This window comes from Tympanuchus pallidicinctus, unplaced genomic scaffold (genome assembly GCF_026119805.1).
Source record: "Tympanuchus pallidicinctus isolate F22 unplaced genomic scaffold, pur_lepc_1.0 scaffold26, whole genome shotgun sequence".
NCBI classification, from domain to species: Eukaryota; Metazoa; Chordata; class Aves; order Galliformes; family Phasianidae; genus Tympanuchus; species Tympanuchus pallidicinctus.
In genome coordinates, this window is record NW_026294743.1 from 4,266,786 (window position 1) to 4,290,728 (window position 23,943).

The window sequence follows — 23,943 nt, forward strand, 5'->3', positions numbered from 1 at the left end:
TTTCTAATAACTTGTTCTTTATTTCTACCATTGTAAACTTAAGTTTCCATTACAGACGTCACAGTTTACATTATTGCTTTTATACTGTGGTAAACGTAAATTTCTATTAGTACGCAGTTATCTAAGCACAGTGTGACAAGGAGAAACTGCCCCCCGGCAGCACTCTCAGGTGTCTTTTTCTTTTCCCCCCCTCCACCACCCTCTTCCCAAGTGAAAAACAATATACAGACTGGCACAGGAAACATCAGTCCCAAGACAGATCACCACAGCAACACAGAACAGGTATGACCAAACAAATTCACTAGTCCTATTTTCAATAACCGTGACTACTGAATTCCCACAAACTTCTTCCATCACAGTAATTCCTAAGACAAGGCTAACTAACGTTCTTGTTTTTAAACGTTTAAACCAGGATGGAAAAACCTAGGGAATGAATGCTTGGGGTTTGTTTTTCGTTTGTTTTACACCAATGAGTGAAAATCCAAAAGGACTCGAGGTGCTTAAATTGGCCCCTTCTCCCATTGCCCTTTTAGGACAGGGCATCCTATTGTCTGCACCGTCAGACGGCAGAAGCAGCAGTTTGAAAACATTTTTTGTTCCTTAGGTAGCACTGTCTTCAAATCATGCTTTCCAATTATGTTGGTTATGTATGAAGCAGTGCATTCAGTGAATGAAAGACTAGCTCCTGCCTTGATTTATAGTAATCTTTCCATATCTCCAGATTACTCTGTTCATGGTGCGGTACCACGTTTAAGCATGTGCTTGAACAAGGGGAAGGGAGGCAGTTTGCTAAACAGATGCTACAAGAAGAAAAACAAAATAGGGAACTGCTCTGTGTTCACACTCATTTTTTTTTCCTAAAGTGACTGGTATGTATCAGCCACGGTGTAGTGAATGCTTGCAAGCTGCAGCATGTTAGCAAACTAGCAATACTTACAACTTCCAGTAGGATAATACAGGACAGTTAATAAATAACAGCAAGAGAATTTACCAAGTTTTAACTTGAAAGACTCTTGGGATAAACTCTGAGCAACAAGTTCTGACGTCAAACAAATTGATTTTATCAACTTGCAGAAAGGCAATTTTGAATTCTCTATAGCTTTAGGATTGTCATTCTGTAACAGAGTTGGTATAAAATGCAGTGACTATCAAAACACCATTCTAAACACTCTTCTTCCCTCCCCTAAATGCAGTTAGACCTCCCCCTCCCTATGTACTAGTCGCTACCACAATACACTTAGCCCACCACCAGTGCAAAATAGGGAGAGCTGCTACTATTCTACACACAGGGACTCTCAGAAGCACTGGGGTACTTGATCACACCAAAATACATGCAGGTTCTAACCATTTACTGGCAAACTGCAGTGGAGCCTAGCAAATACTCATCTTAAACAAATACTAGGTACAAACTAATGCGTTCCCATATGTACCACTCACCTGGTGACAGCTGGGTTGACATTTAGTAATTGAAAAAAGCTAATGAAGATGCATTTTACAGAGGGATTTTTGAGACGGTAACAACTCTGTCACTGTCTAGCAAGTGCAAAATGAAATTAAAAAATGGATATCTGTGTCTGGCAGCAGCAGCAGGAATCTTGTGGTCACTTGTGAACTGCAAAAGATGTGCCCCATTCACTTGCAAATGAGATTTACAAGCAATAGCAAAAATCATTAAGAATAACATGAAAGAAGGTGGGACTAGAACATAGCAGGCAGCTCACTTCCTAGCTGAAAGTGTGCGCTTTCTGCTCCTTGCCTCTGTCAGACTTTGGGAAAGTCCAATTTGCACAGGGAGCAGAGAGAAATGGCACCACAGGATCTCAGCTTTTACAGTGGTGACAGTTACAAGACTCCAAGTACCTGGGAGCAGCAAAAGAACTGCTGTTGTGCTGACAAGCAGAGGTATAACCATACGTACCTGTAACTACCAACAGTACTTAGTTTTATTTTTTAATAGAATAGTGTCAGTCCAACACAGGTGAGCTGAACCTCTCTCTGCCCTGCGCACGGTAAACTCAAGAACTGTTCAACCATTATCAATAACTGAAGTACCATAAAAAGATGGCAGAACACCTCCTGCATATAGATACGTATTGTATGCCACGAGCAGGAGCTTTCCCACTCATACAAAGATCAGAAATGTTGAAGGGACCAAGAGCAGCTGCGTGGAGGCAGTGCACAAAGTCCCTGTTTCTACGCATCACTATTGATGTGGGGAGGCGCCTGTGGAGACCCCACGGTCCATCTGCCCCCTGCTTTAAGCAGGGTCACCCAGAGCAGGCTGCTCAGGACCTCGTCCACAAGGGTTTTTAATCTCTCCAAGGAGCTGTAATATTACAGAATATAATAATCAATGTAGTGTCTCTGTAGTGTAGCATGACTCGTTACATAAAGGGGTTTGTCTCTTTCCTCTCCTGCTCCAAATCTGCGTTCTTCAGGAGCCTCATCGTTATGAGTCGTAGTTGTTAATTAATTTACCTGAGATGATTTAAAAATTGAAAAAATCACCAGGAAAGCTTGTGTTAGCATCAAACTTTGGTGCCAATGTGCTAATTAGGGACGGGCTGACAGGGCTTTTCCCAAATAACTCAAGCTTCTAAGGCTACGGTCTGGTTACAGAATAAAAATAAAACACTGAGTGAATAAAGCAGAAGGCACTTGATTAGTAGTAGGTTTTAGGAAAAGAAGCGATGGTTTTACCAAATCTGTTTAAAGCTGCTTTAAGCAACAGTTAGTCAAAATGCACACATGAACTGTTATTGATTAGATTGTCTGGGGATGCCAAGGTTAAGGAATGTGTCACAGCTGCATCCTTACATGGAAAATGCATTTTCATTAGAAGTTGGAGTTAATTTTCATAGGATAGGGAAGATGCAATTGTGGTGGTTGGTTGTTTTTTATTATTTTACATAAATGACTGAACTTTCTAACTCCCTTGTATTCCCAATCAGAATTCCCTGTTATCTGCTAAAAAAAAAAAGGGTTGGCAACAAAGTCAAACATCTTAGATCAGAAAGAATGGAAAAGTTTTAGAGCAGGAATGCTTTCAGAAAGAGGGCCTGACCCTCGCACTGTTGATTTATGATTCTTTTTCTGTTTGCAAATGAAGCTTTTTGCAAGCACAGAAATTTGCTGGTACAAATCCACAAGCAAAAAAACTTCCTTAGCCAGAAGGAATTTGTAGTATGTACATAGGTATGTTGCTGAATTAAGCCCCTTCTCCGAGACTCTACATGACTTAATGCATTCCTTTCATTGCAGAAACAGAATGCTGACAAGTAGATGATGGACTACACGTACAGAATGAGAACACTAAGAGCCCAAAACCAGAAACTTCATCTAAAAAAAGCTTTAAGGTACAATAATCAAATAAACGTATTAATGAGAAACACCGTGCAGAAGAAATATCTGCTTCAAGTTCTTGCACCAAGAAGTATAAAAGAAATTGAGAGCAAATGATCCGGAGGATCATCAGACAGCCAGGTTAAAAACAAAACCAAACAGAACAACGAGATAAACACACATACAAAAATGTCCTTTGGAGAATAGCATATAAGAGCTGTAAACAGAGGTTGATTGTCCGAGCTTTGTTAACCTAATTTAGCTTGCTTTTTTTCTTTTGAATGCAAAAGAGTTCTATTGTTACACAGTTCATAGTGAAACCTGCAAAACTTGCAACCAAATGCATAATTCCCTTGTTGATGTAGAACCTGATGTGTTGCAGAGGAGTTATGGTTTCTTTTTGTTCTGCAAGGTTAATATCACATCATAATCCAGTAGAAGACCCTTAATCTTGTCATGGAATTTTTCTCTGTACTGGTTGAAGTGCATAATACTTTCTGGTTCTTCTTCAAACCAAAACTTATCAAACTCATAAACCAGATAACCTGTGAAGAAAATACATAGAGATCTATGCAAACGAGCTGTGCCATTTTCTGCCTTGAGCTTGTTAGACCAACAGTGATCCTTCAGACTCTTTTCAACCCCCTGAGATAGTTGAGTGCCTCATCCCTTTTAACTGCAACCTCTAGGGCACTGAAATAATGAATAAAAGACAAATGAAAATCTGCAAATACTGAATTTTCAGCCTGCAGATACAGAAAGTCACCTAAATCTATTCCTTAGGCGTGTATTTCTGTAGCATGGTGACTCCGTGTTGGTTGCAGTTCCAATACCTGATCTTGCTGCAGCCAACGAGGAAAAAAAGCGGAAGCGCCCTTCAAAATAAATCAAACATAAGATTCTCTCTGTTTCAGGTCTACCTCCAGTAACCTGCACTGAAAAAGTCGTGGATACTTACAGTAAAACTGATGGAAGTGTTCCATCTGTGGCAATCCAGGGACCGCGTTGTAGAGATGAGCCTTCAAAGCACCATTCTTCAGTAAGCTGTATGCCATTTCAGTCAGATTAATTCCAACTATTGCATAAGAATATCTGCAACAGCAATCACAGTTCATTGTGGGTTTTTTTTTTTAACCTTATGCGTTGAAGGACTTAAAAGTTTCCCAGAAGCAGATAACACTGCAAGAACTGTAAGAGTCAATTTTTCCTATACTTGTTGACAAGCCAACTCAGAGTGACAGGCCCGTTTTCAGTTCCCTATTTCATCTATCCACATAAATGTGAGCTACTGAAAAACATATAATTTCCTCTACACTAGTTTTGCAAATGCCTCCATTATTTACTTATTACAGAACAAGTGTCCAGCAAAAAAGATTAGAATCTAAACCATCTCTACGCGGGATAAATAAGAAGGTGAATAGTAAGTATTCGTATCTACATCTAACCTAAGGCTATTAAAAATACAGCTGATATTCCAAGTGTTAACCACAGCCACTATTTTGCATCATTTTAGTCTTACTGAGTCTGTTATAAAAAAAAAAACCTGCCAACAGTTCTGGTTCTGAAAATGATTTGTGTTCAGTTTCTCAAACTCTTCTAGTTTGGCTTCTACTTAAATGGAAAGCAACACAAATATTTTCCTCTTCATTTTCAGTACAAGTACCTGACAGTCTTCACATGTTCTTCCACAAAAAATAGCAAGAAGAAGTCTTATGACTTACCCCAGTTTTGGGTGATTTGAATGAGAAAGGATCTGTCGAGCTTCACTGGTGTAATGCTTACTAAAATACCTGCCAGAGTGGAACAAAACCTTCCATTATTTTTAAGTTCATATTTTAAAATATTGTGTTCAACATCAGCTAAAAACATCACAAAACAAAAACCAAGGAGATGTCACAAAATTAACTTATATTCAGTTCGAGCCAATACAGTTTAAAAAAGCAACACAACAGATGTGAAGTTCAGCTAAGCCCAACTGACTGAGCAAAGGTACTAAATGTGTTTTTCATTGCAGTAATTAATTCAGAAACTGAAAAAGCTTTCAGCAAATTATTTTGAAGGCATAACCAATCAAATGGTGCAAAAAACAAGGTGTCTGCAGCAACTTTGTTTCTCCCCTCACCTTCAGCCAACAAGATGTTCGAAGAGGTACAGCTGCTAGAATCACTAATTTATTTTAAAATATTGGTTTTGTCTGTATATAAGCACCATTTCTAATTGCTTTCGTTCAGTCTCTATTGAAAACAGAATTAACCAGTGCGAACTCAGAGATACTGCAAAGTCCTTACAGCAGAACTCCAGCAGTTTGTTTCACTTACACCAGGTTCACTAATCCCAGCAAGCCCATTCCTCTGAAGTCTGTTTTGGGGTCATCGCCTTGGAAGCCAATGTCACACCACTGCTTCGTGATTCTGGCCTTCAGGTTTTCATGAGGCATCAGCAAATTCCAGAGCTGCACAAACGTTACCATGTTACACACAGCTCCAGAGTATAGTAGCTCATAATTCAGAGCACATTAGAGACCACTGACCATGGCACAGGACACACACAGCCTGCACGCTGTTCTGTTAGTGGTGATCAGGAGTCATACTGTAACAGTACTGTAACAAGCAGGCATGAAAATGATTACATTTAACTTCTAAAGTGTTAATTTCCCTTCTCAGACGTTACAGAAGCAAAGACTGGTGACGTTTCCAAAAATCACATTCTGACAGGACAGCAGCATACTGAAATACGAATTCACCACAAATCATACTGCACAAATTTGGGACTTCCATGACAAGTGGAGTCCTTATGAATGACTCAGAAAATGACGTGCTAAAGTATCTGCACGCTGGAAGTTATTTTAAAAAGCCTTAAACAGAATTATATCATTTGTATGCTATTACTTGTGCTGATAATTGAATACTGGAAGACAGAACTGTCCTCTTCAACACTGATGCAGTAATAAGAAATGACCAAGAGGGTTGATTTTCTAGTTATTAGGTAACTGTTAGCTGGGAAATTTACAGAAGCGTGGGTGAAGTTATACATCTTTCCAGTTAAGATTGTTCAATGACCTGTTAGGAAAATTAGTCTGCTGCTGGTGTTCTGTCTGGTTTTACAGCAAATGATCCCAGTGCAGGCAACTTTTGTTTACTTGCTTGTTTTACTCCAGCATTTTATTTTGATGAGTCTATAATGGCTTAGAAGTTTGCAAGTGGAAAAGAGCTTCCATCAGGACAGCTGCTCATAGTGCTACTTTAAAATCAAGTTCATTACAACTGCTGGACTTGATGGTGGGGGATGAGCACAGCTTTTGCTTTTGGTTTGTTGGTTTTTTTTTTACCTCAATTAACTGTTCCTCGTGTTCTTCATTATCTGAATCATAGGTGACCTTCCTCAGGTTTTCCACATCCAAGTAAAGTTTTTTATAACCTGTTATTTGCAGTAAGGACATATGCAGATTTGTCTTAAACCTGGAATAACAACAAATAACAGAAGCTACTAAGAGGGATACTCAGCCATAAATTCTTGCTTGAGCAACGTTAAGAGAAGTCCTAAGCACAACATGGATGTTACAGTTTGGAAGGGCTTTACATTTACATTTCATACTTCAGCATCCTGGTATTGCTATTTGGATCCTGTTTCTACTTATAAAACCGCTAACTGTTTTGAGAGCTGCACAGTCAGGACCTTTTCACTTACATGCAGGGAAGTAAGGCCCCTCAGCTAAAATCTCTGGTGACACAAAAACTCCATACATCATCCTGACTACTGTACCTGCACCTACCCCCAAGCTTTTTGTAAGCCTCGATCCAAACTATGATATAAATGTTACAACTTAAAAGGCAAGTTTCATTCTGAATAGCCAAACTTCTAGTTCAGGCCTTGCCCTCAATCACTCCTAATTACTTCTGGAGAGGAATGCAAACTATAATCCAGCATCATTATATTCTTTCAAATCTATCTGAACAACTACAAAGTTCGTGTCACAACTTCTGTGATAACGCTACTCACCAGCAAGGAGTAGCACAAGTGACCTATGAGATGCAGAGGTGGTTATCACCAACTCCTGTCAAACTAAACCTTGCAATTTATTTTCCAGAACTTCAACAGGACACAGCTGTACCTTATTTTCTAACCCTACAGAAAGGCAAGTGCTGAACTGTCTACTGATTCTATCAGACTAAGCAACAGCAGGAATGTGACAAGTCAGAACTGTTGGGCTCGAAGACCCCACATCAGACTTCCAAACGTACCTGACATCCTTCTGTTCAATTTTCTTTTCTGTCATTACATCTCTGACACACTTCTCTATTTCAGTTTCATCAGCGTTTAGAGCATTTCTTAGAACCTAAGAAGTTCACAGAGTAGAAGACCCATGAGGAATGCAGAAATTAATGCAGAAAATTATCACCTGTTGTACTCTTGTTACTTCTCAGTCTCTGGATGCCTGTCACATAAGTATTCTTTAAAAACTATGAAAAGCAAACAGTCGATAAATTGAAAACGTGTATGATAAATGTGCTCAAATCACATGCAAGATCTTCAGTAATTAATTATTAAATTTCATTTCAATAAAAACATATAATTTGTAGGTAACCCACAAAAAATAAAACACCCAGGTTTAGGTTCTAGTTTCATAGAATGATAGAAAGGCCTGGGTTGAAAAGGACCCCTGGGTTGAAAATGATCATCCAGTTTCAACCCCCTGCTGTGTGCAGGGTCACCAACCAGCAGACCAGGCTGCCCAGAGCCACATCCAGCCTGGCCTTGAATGCCTCCAGGGATGGGGCATCCACAACCTCCTTGGGCGACCTGCTCCAGTGCGTCACCACTCTCTGTGTGAAAAACTTCCTCCTAATACCTAACCTAAACCTCTCCTGTCTCAGTTTAAAACCATTCCGCCTTTTTCTATCACTATCCACCCATGTAAACAGCCATTCCCCTTCCTGTTTACATGCTCCTTTCAAATGTTTGCCTCCAAAGGCTGACCTGAAAAATGATCTTCCTAACCTCGATCTAAATAAATGCAGCTGTCAAGGAGCAAAAGTGACATAACTTCAATAAGGAAACAGTGCTTCAAAATTAGGAGACAATAAACTAATAAAACTGAGGTACAAGCCCTGAGCTGAAACAGCAGAACTCAATACAAAATTCTGCCATTCTACAGCCTTCTAGAACAAAGGGCAAACGCTAACAATAACTACACCCTGCCCATCTGAAGTCACTTAGCGACTACTTTATTTCTGCTTCTGAACTTCTCATGGTCGCAGTGCATTCTCAATACCATTAGCACTCACACCAACACCATTCTGTTTCATTAAGGCCAGAGGTAAGTCCTTTAGAACTGAACTGAGAGATGCTCAAAGACCCATCCATCTGAAGAGATACACATTTGAGGGTGTTGAGTGTTAACTACGGTATCTAACTGCTAAGGATCACTCAGCATGAGCCTGTTAGTTAAAAGCCTACCTGCAAACTTGCACTTTTCCCAATGATTAGAGAATGTACTGTACAGGTGGCACAAAACTGCTCTCTCTGTATCACCTGCTCACGTCCCACTGCTGGTTTCTGCAAAACCAGCCTGGCAGACTGCTGTGATGGGGAGAGGCGACCTTCTCCATGACAAATAACTCAGTGCCACGACTTGTCCGACTGCTGCTGAGGAGCGATGGAGGGATGCAGGTGCTGGCATGCAGCACCCACAACAGCGTTCTTCTCCCTCCATCTCTTCCTCCTCTACTTTTTTCCTCCCTCAAAAAGCATTTTCAGGCACCTGCCTCTGTAATAAGGTTGATAATAACAAACAGTTAGCTCGCTTTTCCACAATTTTATTATTTTTAATAATTACCTTATTTTTTGATGATCCCAGTGAATGCTCTGCAATGATAACACAAGAAAAGTCACTTATACCGAACTGGTTTGGTTTTATTAGTTCCTAGTAGGCATTCCTGTATCATTCTGAGCAATTTTTGGATGACACGGGTAGGGCGACGTTAAAACCAACAGGTACCGAGCAACCGAAAGCCTTCAACCATTCGCTGGTTGTTGCCGATGCTTGGTGTCGCAGTACTGAAATCGGACTCGCGTTTGGCGGCATGCGACCCGCCTCCCTCCTCTCAGAAATGAATCAAGTGCATCGTTTTATTGCGTGGCTTTTTTTAACGGCGTCAGGGTACCAACATCAGCGAACGGCGCCGGGTTCCCCTCGGGCGCCACTCGTCCATCCCGCAGGACGTACTCGGTGACGTCAGCACGCACACGGCTCCGCACGCGCTCCCGCGGCCGCCCCCCCCACCCCCGTTTACCTATGCCCAGCGTCCTCCGCGCGCCCTCCTTCGCGCCCTCAAAGACGCGCTGCAGCTCGCACTTCCCCGTCAGCAGCCGCCAGAGCCACTTCAGCCAGAACCGGAAGTAGCTGCTGTACAGCAACCCCCACAAGCGCGCCAACATCTCTGCCCGCGAGGAGCTCCCCTCGCCGAGGAGCTGCCGGCGCCCCTCAGCCCCGCGGGCCGGCAGCGCTCGGCGCCCCGCAGCCTCCCGCCGGAAGCCGCCCGGTGCCTTCCTGACCTGGAAGTGATGCCGGGAAGGGGGGGACGGAAGTGCCGGCTGCGGGGCCGCCGGGGAACGGCGGCTGGGAGGGGAGGGCGGCGAGGTTCCCGCCGCTGTAGCGGTGCGGTGCGGACCTTGAGTGGCCGCGCGGCCGCCCGTCGGTCGTAGGCATGGTGGAGATGGGCTGACGATGGACTGGGTGATCCTGGAGGTCGTTTCCAACCTTAATGATACTCTGGAGCTTTCTTCGCCGCAGGATCAGCCCAGGTGTTTGGTTTAGGACTGGCAGGCGCCTCCGTTGTTTTCCTATGAATGGTTATTTTAGTAGCTGAACCTTGAAGAGTGGCGGAAAGAATTCCTGTTCGTCTAAATTGTATGCAGAATTTTATTGGAGAACAGGATGGGAGCTGACAGACTTGCTTGGCCACATTCTGAGACGTTTATAAATGGGTGGAAATAGAAGGACCTTTTGCACACAATTGGAAGCCACATGGCAGGTCTGGTGGCCGGCATCCCAAGGGTGGTTCCAAGGGTGGACCAACACATTTGGCATCTGGCCCTTTGTATTTTTGCAACCCTAGGGATGCAGAGTTTCATGTGGGGGAATCACTGTCAGTCAGCTTCAGTTGTTTGATTTCAGTTGTTTGTCTTAACGTGAGCCTGCAGTGTGCCCTTGCAGCTCAGAAAGCAAATGGGATCCTGGGCTCCAAGAAGAGGGGTGGCCAGTAGGGGCAGAGAGGTGATTGTCCCCCTCTACTCTGCTCTTGTGAGGCCCCATCTAGAGAGTACTGTGTCCAGGTCTGGAGCCCCCAGTACAAGACAGGGAGCTGTTAGAGAGGATCCAGAGCATAGTCACAAAGATGGTCAGGGGACTGGAGCACCTCCCCTATGAAGACAGGCTGAGGGAGCTGTGCTTGTTCAGCCTGGAGAAAAGAAGGCTGCGGGGTGAACCTCACTCCAGCCTTTTAGTACCTAAAGGGAGCCTACAAACAGGAGGGGAGTCAACTCCTTGAAAGGGTAGATAACAGCAGGACAAGGAGAAATGGTTTTAAGTTGAGGGTGGGAGGGGAAATTTAGGTTGGATGTCAGGGGAAATTAATTACAGAGAGAGTGTTGAGGTGCTGGAACAGGCTGCCCAGAGAGGCTGTGGATGCCCCGTCCCTGGAGGTGTTCAAGGCCAGGTCGGATGGGGCCCTGGGCAGCCTGGTCTGGTATTAAATGGGGAGGTTGGTGGCCTTCATGGGGTTGGAGCTTCATGATCCTTGAGGTCCCTTCCAACTGAGGCCGTTCTGTGATTCTGTGACTTCAGGTCTGATTCCCGCTCTGTGGGGAGAGCTCCTTAGGTACAAGGAAAAAGTCTTTTACAGTGAGGGTGGTGAGGCTCTGAAAAAGGTCACCTAGTGTGCTGTGGTTGATGCCCTGTCCCTGGAGGCTTTCAAGGCAAGTCTGGATAAGACCCTGGGCAACCTGATCCAGCTGTGGTGTCCCTGTTCATTGCAGGGGAGTTGGACTTGAGGGCCTCCAGAGGTTTCTTCTAACTCTAAGGATTTTATGGTTCTATGAGAAGTGATGTGTCTTAAGAGATGGCAGGTGGTCATTCATTTTTTCCAGTGTTGCTTCTTAAATGAGTCATCTGACTCTTAAAACACTGGAGTGCTACAGGATAAAAATAAACTAGAAAGTATTTCTCTTATTTGGTGACAGGGGGGTGTGATGGTTGTTGTCAGAACAATCTTTGCTTCAGCAGCAGTGCTGTGTTACTGCTTGGGAAGACGGAGGAGTTGCAACGACGTGAAGAAACACGGGTAAGAAATTGAAGGGTGGTCAGGTCCTTCCTGTCAGTCTCCATGCCCACACGTTGATTGCTCTGAGATAGCTGATGAGGAGCAATAGCTGCTGGATTTAGTTCGAAAGTCCAGCAGGTGCATCCTCACAGTGTGGGTCTGTGCAAACGACGTGTAGGGGAATCTCAGCAGATGGCAGTTTTGTTGGTGGGTACCAAAATAAAGCCTTCCTACAATCTGGTTTAGGAGTTCAGCTTTCTGTTGGGTATTTTTAATTACTCGGAAATATCTTCATATCAGTAGAGCTCCTTTGTTCTTTCTTTTCAATTATGTTATTTATGCTTACATAGAAATCCCTTTTTGTATGGATTATTAGGAACCAAAGGCACATCTTTTTGTGCTTCAGGTTTTGGAAATTGTTTCGTTTTGTCTTGTGGTAATCTTTAACTATAGACATTCAGAGCACGCTACTGTTGTCTTCTCAGTTCTGACTGCAAAGAGTACCTGGTGCTGATGATACATTATGATTAGACCTGTTGCATTAAGCATAAAAAATACATAGCTAAAGGTGATGATACATAAGTCAGGGATTTCATGCACGTTAACGTCACTCTCTGTTCTAACCTTGATGGTCTTTTTCAGTGTCTAACAAGCAAGTGCAAACTCTTAACCCATACCTTCATTTGGTTCTTTTTTGCAACTGAGTGGTCCAGCAGAGGACGTCTGCCGACACAAATGCTTCTGGTTCAGTCTGCATCATCAGTTACATTAGGACATTCAACAACGTAAAAGGTAGCTTAAGAAAACAGTCCTGATTTCTTCCTTTTGTGTTCAGTCGGTGCCTTCTGCTACCACCTTCAGAGAGACTTGGGCTTCAGCAGGATAATGACCTACTGTTCACCTTTTAAAACTACATTTCTTAAATGACAGCAGGACAAATACTTTAGCCAGCAGTATCAGCTGGATCTCTATAGTCAGAAAGCGTTCCATGGCAGTGACTGTTACCTATTGTTACGGGTAGTTATTCTTTGTTTGTGTACCCTTGGAGATGAAGGACGGCAGCAACGTGCAAGCAGAATAATCCTGTTAGTTGTTTCACCTGTGAGCCCGTGTTTTGTCAAATATTTATTTTAATCTTTCTTATCTCTATTCTTGCTTTCGCAGAGATATGTGAAAATAGTACTGAAAATGCAACTTATAAGAAGAGACATTCAGTTAAAGCACATGAGGACGAGCCTAGAAACCCCTTCTGGCAGGTAAACCATCTCAGTGGAAGCAGCCTGCTGAACTGCTAGCTCAGTAGAGGCGGTAGGATTACCCTGTGCTAATATGTTCTACTTATCTGTTCTTACCAGTTGGGTGGTTGTTGTTTTTTTTTTACATTATCAGTATGCCAAAAATGCTGCTGAGAGGTAAGAAAAGGAAAATAAAAATGCACATTTTACACTGGTCTCAAGTAGTTCTCGAACACCTGCAGTGTATGAAGAGAGCACTGGGAGGAAGATGTTAGGAAAACATGAAGCAAGTAGGAGAGGCCACTTGCAAGCAGGTCCTGAGGCAGTGGAAGTATTTTATGTTTCCACTGATGAAGTATTTGGATTTATTACTTTTTTATAGAAGCAGTTAATGTAGTACCTCATCTAAAGTTAATACACCAGTCTTGGTCAGCGTAGAGTGAATGATCATTACAAGTCAGCATGGCTAAATATCTGTTCTAGAGTTGTCCTTATAAATAACAGCTAATGCATTCAGATGTTCTCTGAACAATATGCAGGCTGATCAGTAGCTATGTGATGGTGATACTTTTCTAACTGGCTCTGAAAAGAAACTAAAATATATGTTAGATGTCTGCTATTCTTGCCTTCAGTATTCCTCCATCATTTGCACGTTCACCTTGGCTTGGTAATGTAAGCACAGCAGGCAGCCAGCTAATAGGCATTCAATTCATTGTGTATGACATAGTTAATGTTTATCTGTTTCTCATAGGACTACACATCTATTTTACTAATAACATGTCAAAAACTGCACTGATCTTCCATTCGAAAGAGCGTGCTGAGCTTTTCATGTGTTAACTTGGAGAGAAGTGGCAATGAGGAGGCAACAGAGCCTCAGAGTGCTGAGTTGTAGTCACACCGGTTAATAACAAGAATTGCTGACACTTAAAGCAATTGTAATTTCAAGAAGATTTCTCAGTACAAATATCAAAGCAAGATACAGTGAAAGAACAGAAGGATAACAGATGGAAGAGGGCAGTGTAGTGACTGAGTACAGATCAGGAAGAGTAAGTCTAGCTTCAGGTTTCCAGGTGATTCACAGATCCATGCTTAGAGCTGAAGTTCTCTGTACAGATACAGGCCACCTAATGGTCCCCTGTGCTATTAATGAATAATAAGATTTGTAACTCAAAGTATCTATTAAATGGAGAAGTAAACCTGTCCATAGAAATGTTCTAAGACAGGAAGGCTGCCTTAACCTAACAAAAAAATGACTGATTTGCATGGGAGGTAGACCTGTGAACAGCTGTTGAGCGTGTCATAGTGAAAGCCAAAAACTGCTCACGGATAGGTGTGAAAATGACATTTTTTTTTCTCATAAGACCTAGTGGCTCCGTTAAAACCATGTCCGCAGAGCAGGATCTGGGAGGCTCTGTGAGCAGGATTGCCCTTTACGTTATAGGAAATGTGTTCTGCTGCCAATTGCTCAGAATGGTAGATTGGCTTGGGTTGGAAAGCTCCATCTGGTTCTATCCCCCTGCCATAGGCAGGAGCATCTCCCACTAAAGCAGGTTGCTCACAGCCCCATCCAGCTGCCCTTGGAAGCTTCCAAGGTAGGAGCTTCCAAAACCTCACTGGGCAACCTGTTCCAGCATCTCACCACTCTCACAGAAAAGAACTTCCCAATATCTAGTCTGAATCTACTGATTGAGTTCAGACCTCAGCTGAAAGTGCATCCTTCACCAAAGTCAGAATCTTCCTCGGTATCCAGTGCCTCCATACAGTGGCCACTACATACAGGTCTGCTGGTTTGCTTACGGAGTGCCAAGGACGTGCAGGGCAAGAAAAAGGTGTGTGTCTCCTAATGGCTGCCAATGGCTTACCTGTGTGCTTTAGATGTCATCCAGTTACAGTTTACCTCACTTTTGCAACGAGGTGGTAACTGGAAGGCTTTGTTTCCTCAACTGACCGTGTACGTTGCAGCTGGACCTCTTGGTCCGGTCGTACAAGGAACGTGCCACCTGCACCGTTGGTTCTAAACGCCTACAGACAAAGCGGCGTCGTAACCACCAGCAACGTAACCACGTCGATGCCGGGATTCGAGCTGACAGCCCACTCGCGCCGCAGCCGGGGCTGAGGAGTAGCGGCGGGGCCGTTAGCGCCCGCGCCGGGCGGGTGCCTCGCTGCCTAAGGGGAGTGGGGGGAACCGGGGGCGGGCGGCTCGGAGCGGACACGCCCGTCGGGCGAAGCCGGGCGGCCGGCGGGTAGCCGGGCACAGGAGGCGGGAGCGCCCCGCCGGGAGATGCGGCTGAGAAGCGGCCGGCTGCTGGCTGCGCTGTGCCTGGGCGCCGCCTTCCCGCTGCTGTGGTACGCGGCGCTGCAGGGGAGCCGAGGTGAGAGCCGCCGTCGGGTGGAATGGGAAAGCCGATGCTGTTTTCCGCAGATAAAGTGGAAATCTTTCCCTGATGCCCTCGGGGCCGGTAGATGGCTTGTTATGGGATAGTTCGTTTGGGATGGGGAGAAAGAGTCAATCGTGAAGAGCTGTACGCTTTCAAAGTGGGCTGGGTTTAGGGGGGAGAAGATTTAAAGTAAGCCAGTTATTAATTAATTACACAGAACTCTTGTCCTCTGCTCCGTTTTGCTTATATTGATCGTTTTTGTGAGCGATAGAAGTGGACTTGCAACGCAACGCTGAATATTGCTGAGCAGTGCTGATCTTCCTGCCTGTGTCATTTCATGTCAACCTTACGGCACTTGACACTTCAAGTGGCAATTCTGCTAACAGTGGGGTAAGAGAAAGTACAAATAGACATCTCTTAAGAAACTAAGATCCAAGAGATGATAGAGTGCTTGTCCTAAGCACAGTTAACATCCCTGTCACCGTTCTGTTGTGGCATGTGTTTTGTGACACCTTTGCTGAAATGCCGTTTTTATTCAGCTTCCTTTGTGCCCCTTCTGTGCTGGTGTGCTGTGGGTTGCTAGGTTCGTACCTTTTTATGGGTGTGTTTATTCTTCCTTTTATTATCTGTGTATTGGTCTCCGCAGATGGCTCCTTCTCCATAGCCAACTCCTCTCAGATAATATAACTTTCCTAGTTATTTTAACACCGGTGTTGTTAACAAGCTTTTAATTGCTCTGAATGTTAATACAATGCTCAGAAGCATTCTCTCTTGAACTTGAACATCTCACAGATGTGCAAAAAGTTAATAATCTTATCTAAAGGAACATATGGTAAGTTAGTTTGTGCTGGTAATTTCACTGGAAAGATGCCATTCGTGCTCCTGAGCATTGCTAGAAGATAGCAGTCTCCCATGTATGCCACCTGGAACCCCACAAACCACCACGTGTTGTTCTTTTTTTTTTTTTTTCCCCAATATGAGAAGGATCGAGAGCAAACCAAACACTGCCTCGCTGTCAAAGCAGAGGACCTGCCTAAGCATGGGCTTGAAATGAATGCTTCTTCCCGCAGCGAGCATTTACCTCTGCCTCCCCCCCATTTTACTTCTTGTGGTACACCCAGAGCACTGCAGGAGTTCTGCTTTGCTCTGGTCTCAGAGGTGATTTGTTTGTTTCCTAATGCCATTTTCACTTACCTCACCTGTTACTGAGAGGTCAGGTGCTGTCCGATTGCTTGTCTCAGCTCCCATTTCTTTCACCAGTTTGTCAAATGCACTTCTTTAGGTTTGTTTGTTTTTTTTTTCAACCTCCACTTGCTTTTTTTGCTTATCTGATGCGCCTGTTAAACCATTTAGGCTGTTCTTGGTCTTTGAAGGGTGTGTATCACTGAAGTGTGCCCTTTGCTTTCTGGTCATCCATGGTTTCTTGAGTTGTGGTGTTACAACACTGAGCTTTTAAGTAGCTTTTTGGTTTGTTGTCTAACAAGGCATCGCTGCTCAAAAATAGTGATCCTATGTACTCTGATAATACAAGTGATATCTAATAGCCTTGTATACTGTTGTGCACTTCGTAGCATTCCAACCCTTTGGTATTAGATAGAAGTGTGAATCAGACTCTGTGCTGATTTCAGTGCAGCTCAGAAGTAGAGACCTTTAAATGCCTGGTACTAACGTGCTAGTTACCTGGGGAGATTGTGATTGAAAGGGTGAGGTGCAATGCGACTACAGGTAACACAGACTGGCATTGCAGGGACAATGTTCATCATCAGTTCCACCCTTAGAAATGAACATATAGGATCTGACAGAGTCACTAAGCTGCAGTGGACTTTGATTCTTGCCTCTAATATTATAAGCATTTTAACTATACTTGAAAAGTTTTCTCATTCAGTTTTCCCTTACTTTATAAACAGGTACAAGCAGAGGTTTCGGCTTCAGCAGGCTGACTGCTTCTTGTGGCAGGAAAACGATGAAAGTCATTACAAAGACAATTGGTAATGGCCACATCTGCAGCAAATCATGTTACAGTTTGTCTGTCCAAACTTGCATGGTGATTCTTTTAGCATTCTCTAGAGTGCTTGCAGATGTGGGCTGCTATTACCAACCAGCCTTGTTGACTGGTGGAGCAATACCTGTCCCACATCCTGCGTGGTTTGGATCTGTGTTTTTTGGTCCCTCCCAAGGCCCTAAGCAAGACCTGTCTGAAGCAAGCAGTTTGCATCTGAGGGTAGGGAGGGCTGTGACCAGGATGATGCAGATGTTTCTGCTGTTACACAACCTAGTTCCAACCTGCTTATTAATTCACCTGGCCAGAATTATGTTCCTTCATATAAAGACTCGTGAAAATTTATAGTTATGGAAAATAGTATGTGTGTTAATAACAATGTATGTAGTGATTTTCTTGTACAGTTTCAGTTTGGGTCTTGCATGGAATACCACAGGTGCATCAAAGTAGAAGGGTAAGCCTAAGAAGGTCACGGATCTTTTTTGAAAGCCAAGAGTACATTATAAATTCATTATGAACTCACAGGAAATTTGTTGTCTGAAAAGACTATTTCCAAATTAGAAATAACCTCAGTGATGTGACAAGTAACAATGGCTTTACAGAAGTCGTGGCAGTGGGGTGAAGAGAATCTTCTCAAGTGGCAGTGCTTCTTAAAGGCACTTGTGAAAATAACAGCATTAGATCAGTTTGAATTGGTTTAAACTGTATTGCTACTCTCTTCACCTAAATTCGTGGGATAATTAATCCAAGTACAATGCCTGGAAGTTAGGAGAAGGTGATGCTAAGATATGATATCGCATACAAGCATATTAATATATGTGCAAGCATGTTCACATATGTGTGTTGAGATAAACTTTGTAAAACCTGGATTTCCATAGTTATTCCTTTGAGATAAGGGAGAGAAAAGAAGGAACTGTTCACACTTCAGCACTTCACAGAAGTATGCTTAGGGTTTATCAGAGTTTAATATATTAAATGTTTCAGTATTTCACAAAGCTCAACTTGAGAGAGAAGAGGTGCAAAGGGTTAAAAAGATGTTTCTGCTGAATGTCACTTGTTTGCAGCTGAAGTAATGTAATGCATATGCTAGTACAAACAGCAGATTACATGTTTTTTCTTTTTATTTCCAATAACCTTTTGTACCTGATGTGACACGTGGCTTCTGCAGCCCAGCCCCTGCAGTGCATCCAAGCAGAGCTCCCTGTGTCATTCTGTGGATTGTGATGGAGCTCGCTGCAGGTTTCCTGTCCTAACTGGCATGCTCTGGCTTAAAGCTTCAATTAAGCAGTGGCAAAATGACGTTTACTGAATGTTTATGGAGACCAAACAGTGAGGCTGCGTTGCAAAATAGTGTTTTCGTAGCTGAGAATTGGCTCTGTCGAATAGTGTTGCTGTGTTCCTCCTATCTGTTGTAGTTTCTGTGGAAATAAAGAGGAGGTGTTACTTTCAGCATTACCTACGTGTAGAGAAATTATTGCATATGCAGGTTTGCTCAGCATGCAGTCAGGATGTGACTGAAATGCACAGTGTGGTAAGGAAAGGTGCTCTTCCAGTCCCTGGACTGCTTACTCAGTTTCTCTGTGTGTTTCTCCATTGAAGTGTTTAAAATAAAATAAAAACAAAGAAAAACTGTAAGTGGAACTTGAGGCTCAGTATTACTGATCACATGTTCTATTCCAAAATTTGTATCCGAGACTTTCTGAACTTGTATAGTTCAACTGACTTCGAAATGTGTGATTTACTGAGTTAATAGTCTGCTGCTTTTTGCTGTTAATTTAGGTGAAATAGCGGCTGCATTGTCCTTAAAAGTAGAGGAAGGAGTAGAGTCATAAATTCTGTAAAGGTTCAGGTACAAAATTAAACCAGTTACTGTTATTATTTGTAGAGGAAGGTGTAAGGAAGATTACTGACTACTTGTTGTTTGCTGTGTGTGTATCATCACATGTACTTAAGTGTAAACACGTGACATTCATGCTTTCCTCATGTTCCACACTCAATCTTGAGGAACAGTTTTATGCCAAAATAATTTATTTAGTTGGTATGCATTTAATGAAGTGTGAGTATAAATGGGTGATTGTTGCTGCATCAGGCAAACCAGCACAAATATTTAAAATACTAACCAGAATGAAGTAGTAACCACTTTAATTATCCAAAGCAATGAGTGCTGCTTATTTATTTGATAAATCCCATATTCAAATCAGAATTTTCCACTGCTATTAAGAACCTTTATTATGTTGCTGACCTCACTATATTAAAACCATACCAATTATGTGCAAACACCACGGTGTATCCATTTGATTTATGTTTCTACTTATTTCAACACTCTTGCTTTCCTACACAGAAATGTTTTGATTATTTTAAAATTCCTTCTTTTATGCAAAAAAAACCCCTCAGATCTGAAGTGAACACTGTTTACTAATGTCTTAGAAAGTATTATCAATACCCATGTTTTCTTTGAAATGTTTGCTTTTCTATTTTCAGTTAGATACAGTATGTAAATGGGCTTAGTAAAATCTGTTCCCTGCCAAAAACAGCAGCGAGTCTTTACTCATCGTACAATTGATTTTTAAAATTCAGTAATTAACCTTGGTCTGCCTTTTACTTTTTCAAGTTTCTTTTGTCTTGTTTGTTCATTTCAGTATTGTAAAATGGTTTTGATGCTCTTCCTAGATCCTCTATGGTGGAATCCTAGCTTCTCGCACAAAGCTGCTGGCACTCTGCTTTTACCTGCTGTCACTGTGCTAATAAAATGTTCCTCCACTGTCCTGAAGCTCCCAATGTGGATATAGTCAAGGACAAGTGGATACACTGGGACAGCACGCTGCTTCCCAGTTACTTTGCTCAGCTAGGTTTCTGTACAGCGAGCAGCAGAACCTGGTGAGAGAACCCTCGGGGTGTGTTAAGCCACATGGTTTGGCCTGCTAAAGTCACAGGTATGACATTACTGCATTACAGCTGGACGAAGGTTTCTGTCAGCCAACTGGGATGTGTCTGCATTTTCTCCTTTTACTTCCTGGACCCTGCTGTACTGATAACCTCTGCAGTGTAGTTGCTGTTAGCACATAGGTGACTGGAAACACCAGTCAATCAGCTTTCCCTTTTCAGCTGCATAAAATAAACCACGATGAGCACTGATTGACTTCAGAAGCTCCTGAAGATCTGAGATGTGTGTTAAGATGTGCTGTGTCCCGTGTCTAAAGCTAAACGTGTGAAGCTACCCCAGTTCTGTTCAAGGTTAAAGATAAGGGATGAACGTACCCAGCATAGGTGAAAATACCTTTGATACCATGGCAGACTTCCGTGCTTATCTCTAGCCTACAATAACAGTGTTGTAGTGCTATTAAAAAGATATTTAAATCTCATGCACAAATTCAGGGAGGTGTCCTTACCTGGAAGGCCGCTTATGCGCCTTTGGACTTTAGCACATTATTGAATCGAGTGTTTGTATTAGAACTGACTGTTCAAAGCTAAGACAGAGGCATTGTTTGCAGGATTTGTCTTCCTAATTTTAGGAAAACAAAACTGAGCTTGTTACACGCTTTGCAAGATTCAGAAATCTTGGTATTCTGTTCTAGTTTAGATCAGTTACAGGAAGACAATAAACAGCCACAGTTATTAGTGCCATGCATGCCTCAGTGGTTTAATGTGCCTCATTACCCTGAGCAGGGAGCAGTGATTCCAAGTGAAGCTAATGGCAAGGTCCTTTGCAGTTCGTGCATATATATAGTTCTCTTTAAAGAAGGCAGTCTCCAGAAGAAAGTGTCTATGTATGGCAAAGAGTGTAGCTTGTAATTAAAAATAAGAAGAGTAACTGCTAGAATATGGGGGTGTTTCCTTCCACTGTCTCTGGCACTCCTGATTTTCCTTTAACTCTTTTTTTTTTTTTCTTGAGTAGGAAGGAATGTTGATTAGTTATTCCTCCAGAGCTTTTATATATTTCAAGAAATCTATTGTTAGTAATGGAAGCATTTATGATGATACGAAGTTATGTGGGGATGGAGGTGAGATAAATAATTATTAGACTTTCAGTGTGAGTACGTTTAAAGGTTAGCACTGTTTCTATATAATTTTGGTTGCCAGTGCAGAAAGTTATATTTATGTATGTACTGGGGGATAACACAACTGTATTTAAGCCAATTTGAGCATTACCTTCTTAGATCTGCTGCACTCATAAATATACAGTATGACAATGACAGTATGGTAAACAGAAGAAATACTGCAGTAGAGTTGAAGATTTATTTAAAAGATTTGAATGCTGTCTCTGAATCTGGCTGATTTTTCTTTTCCTTTTTTTTTTCCCCTGGATTTTAGTCAATGTAACTTCAATGAAATTTCCTAGTAGGATTTCTTCAGCACATCAAAGTTTTTGCCAGTTCCTCAAGGCGAGAGGAAACATTTATATTTATTTGTTTATTTTGTAGTTTTGCTGTAGGTCCTCCTAGAACAATCATAGGATCACTTGAGTTGGAAGAGACCCTTTAAGGTCATTTAGTCCAACTCCCCCGCAATGAGCAGGGACACATACAGCTCAGTCAAATTGCTCAGAGCCCCATCCAGCCTGACCTTGAAAATCTCCACAGATGGGGCTTCCACCTCCTGTCTGGGCAGTCTGTGCCAGTGCCTCACCACCCTTATCATAAAAACAAAAAAAATCATAAAAGATTTCTTGCTACTTTGTCTTTTTCACCCCACAGTCCCAACCAGTTGGAGATAGAAGCCTTCAGAGAGGAGGTCCTGCTATGCAAGGCTATTGCTGGGGACAGACGTAGCGCTTCGTGATATATCTGAAGCTTCCTCCTCCTGGCCCTTCTTGCCTTGCCTGAGTTATATTCATGGAAATGCTCCGTGGTTCTTTCCAACCAAGCTACTGGAAGACACTGTTTTGGTTCTATGTGGATACTTAGAAGCCTAGAGCAATGCTTGCTGCGTGCATGCTAGAATTCATTTCAACTTAATGACCATTTAGTACTTAGAGTATTTTAGCTTCCCAGTATTTCTGATTTTATCTTCATAGTTTGCTAAACTTATATCAATAATAAATTTTGATTATGACAGTGTCTTCTTACACAGCAAAATACAGAAAGTTCAGTGCTGCTTTCCAAACTTTTTTTCCCCCCAAAATATAACTAATAGATAGTACTACTTATTTATAAATAATCTACTGGCATGTTATTTCATGTTCCAATTTGTGTACAATTACATACTCATTAAGGGTGAGCAAATACTACATTCCTTTTGTCAAACCTGTGTTTCCCCACTGTCAAAATTGAGTAAGTAGGTCAAGACTCTTGCATTGGCTGAATGGAGAACTGAACTGAATGGAGACTTCAGTTCTGAAAGATGCAGATGTGGTTTCCCTCTTCTGGCCTGAAGAAATAGATAAGGGCATTTAGGGCTGACTTCTGTGGCTGTACTTGGTGATAACTGAGTATTGATGTTTTATTTGCCAGAGATGTAGGATTTTTTGATCAGTCCAGCTCTAAGTAAGCAAATAAAAATACCGTGAATTGGTGCTGGCTAAAATGTCATCCTGGCAGTGACACTGGTGGTTTTGAGTCACACTGACAGTAGATAGCCAAAATAATATTAACGAGAGAGACTGCAGTGTTTTTATTCACCTGCATTTTCCACACTGACTTTTCCTCTAACGTAGTTGTACTGAAGGAATTTTATTTTATGCTATTACCAATTAGGAAATGCCAATGGGATGACACTTTCTAGAGTTTAATTGTGAAGCACCATCATTGGAAGATGATTAATTCCCTCTGTCAAAAGCACTGAGTTACATCTTGGGATAACGTCTATTTATCTTAAGATTGTGAGCTCTTTCTCTGTTGCTTGCATCTTCCCAGAAGGAATATATAGAAGTTGGTCTGAAGGTTAAACCTCCACTGTTTTCTTGGCACTCGATGCTATCTAGCTTCTACAGAGGCAATAGCAATTTAAAGAAAGCTGCTCCTCAGTTACTGTATGTTTAATTTACACTCCTGAATTCGTCTTCAAATTTTCAGCTGAGTCTTCACCATATTTACATGTATTAATACTCTGTTTGGAATCTCTTGCTCTAAAACACTATGATCGGTGTCTTTCGGTCACCTAAATCATTTTCTAACTCCTGTTTCCACTTTATTCCTCTTCATTCTGAAGCAGAAAGCTAAAGGTTGGATTATGACAGTGGAAACACAATTGCAAAAGAAAAGCATAAAAGAAGATCATGTATTTCTATATAGCATTTGATGAGATGTGTGCCAATAATTAGCTGTGCCAGTAATTGAGCTGCTTGGGATTCTGGCTTTGTAGCCTGGTGCCTCGTAACACAGGCAAAAAAAAAAAAAAAAAAAAAAAGCAGCAGCACAGAACAATTTTAATGAATCCCCTCCTTTGTTTTTCAAAGCTTTTTTTTTTTTTGTCCCCTTCTAAAACTTTAAAAAAATCCATTATTTACCTCGTGTTCAAGGCCAGGTGGGATGGGGCCCTGGGCAGCCTGATCTGGTATTAAATGTGGAGGTTGGTGGCCCTGTGTGTGGCAGGGGGTTGGAGATTCAAGATCCTTGAGGTCCATTCCAACTTTGGCCATTCTGTGATTCTGTGAAATTCGGTGCTTCCTCTAATGCATTCCATTAGCAAAAAAAATAACTTTTTAAGTAGTTGACCTTGGAAATTTGTTT

The 23,943-nt window shown here is 42.2% G+C and overlaps 2 protein-coding genes across 5 annotated transcripts in view; one reads left to right on the plus strand and one right to left on the minus strand.

Annotated features, from left to right (window-relative positions):
• ELMOD2 (ELMO domain containing 2) lies at positions 1-9,857 on the minus strand. The gene is made up of 8 exons (XM_052690077.1): positions 9,636-9,857; positions 9,179-9,207; positions 7,584-7,678; positions 6,671-6,800; positions 5,661-5,794; positions 5,064-5,132; positions 4,301-4,434; positions 1-3,887 (listed from the first exon to the last, which is right to left on the minus strand). The coding sequence occupies exons 1-8, from the start codon at positions 9,778-9,780 to the stop codon at positions 3,730-3,732; spliced, it is 894 nt and encodes a 297-aa protein (XP_052546037.1). The 5' UTR covers positions 9,781-9,857; the 3' UTR covers positions 1-3,729.
• Positions 9,858-11,168: 1,311 nt separating this feature from the next.
• Positions 11,169-23,943, plus strand: part of MGAT4D (MGAT4 family member D) — a 40,292-nt gene continuing 27,517 nt past the window's right edge. Inside the window, exons 1-2 of one of the 4 annotated variants that reach the window (XM_052690068.1) lie at positions 11,169-11,684; positions 12,828-12,919. Coding sequence is in view for 1 of the 4 variants with exons in the window: in XM_052690066.1 (XP_052546026.1) it covers positions 15,180-15,270 (91 nt within the window). In the remaining 3 variants the exon portion in view is untranslated. Of the gene's footprint in view, positions 11,685-12,338; positions 12,456-12,827; positions 12,920-15,137; positions 15,271-15,502; positions 15,667-23,943 lie in introns of those variants that run through there. The other 3 variants (XM_052690067.1, XM_052690066.1, XM_052690069.1) reach the window with 3 other exon arrangements.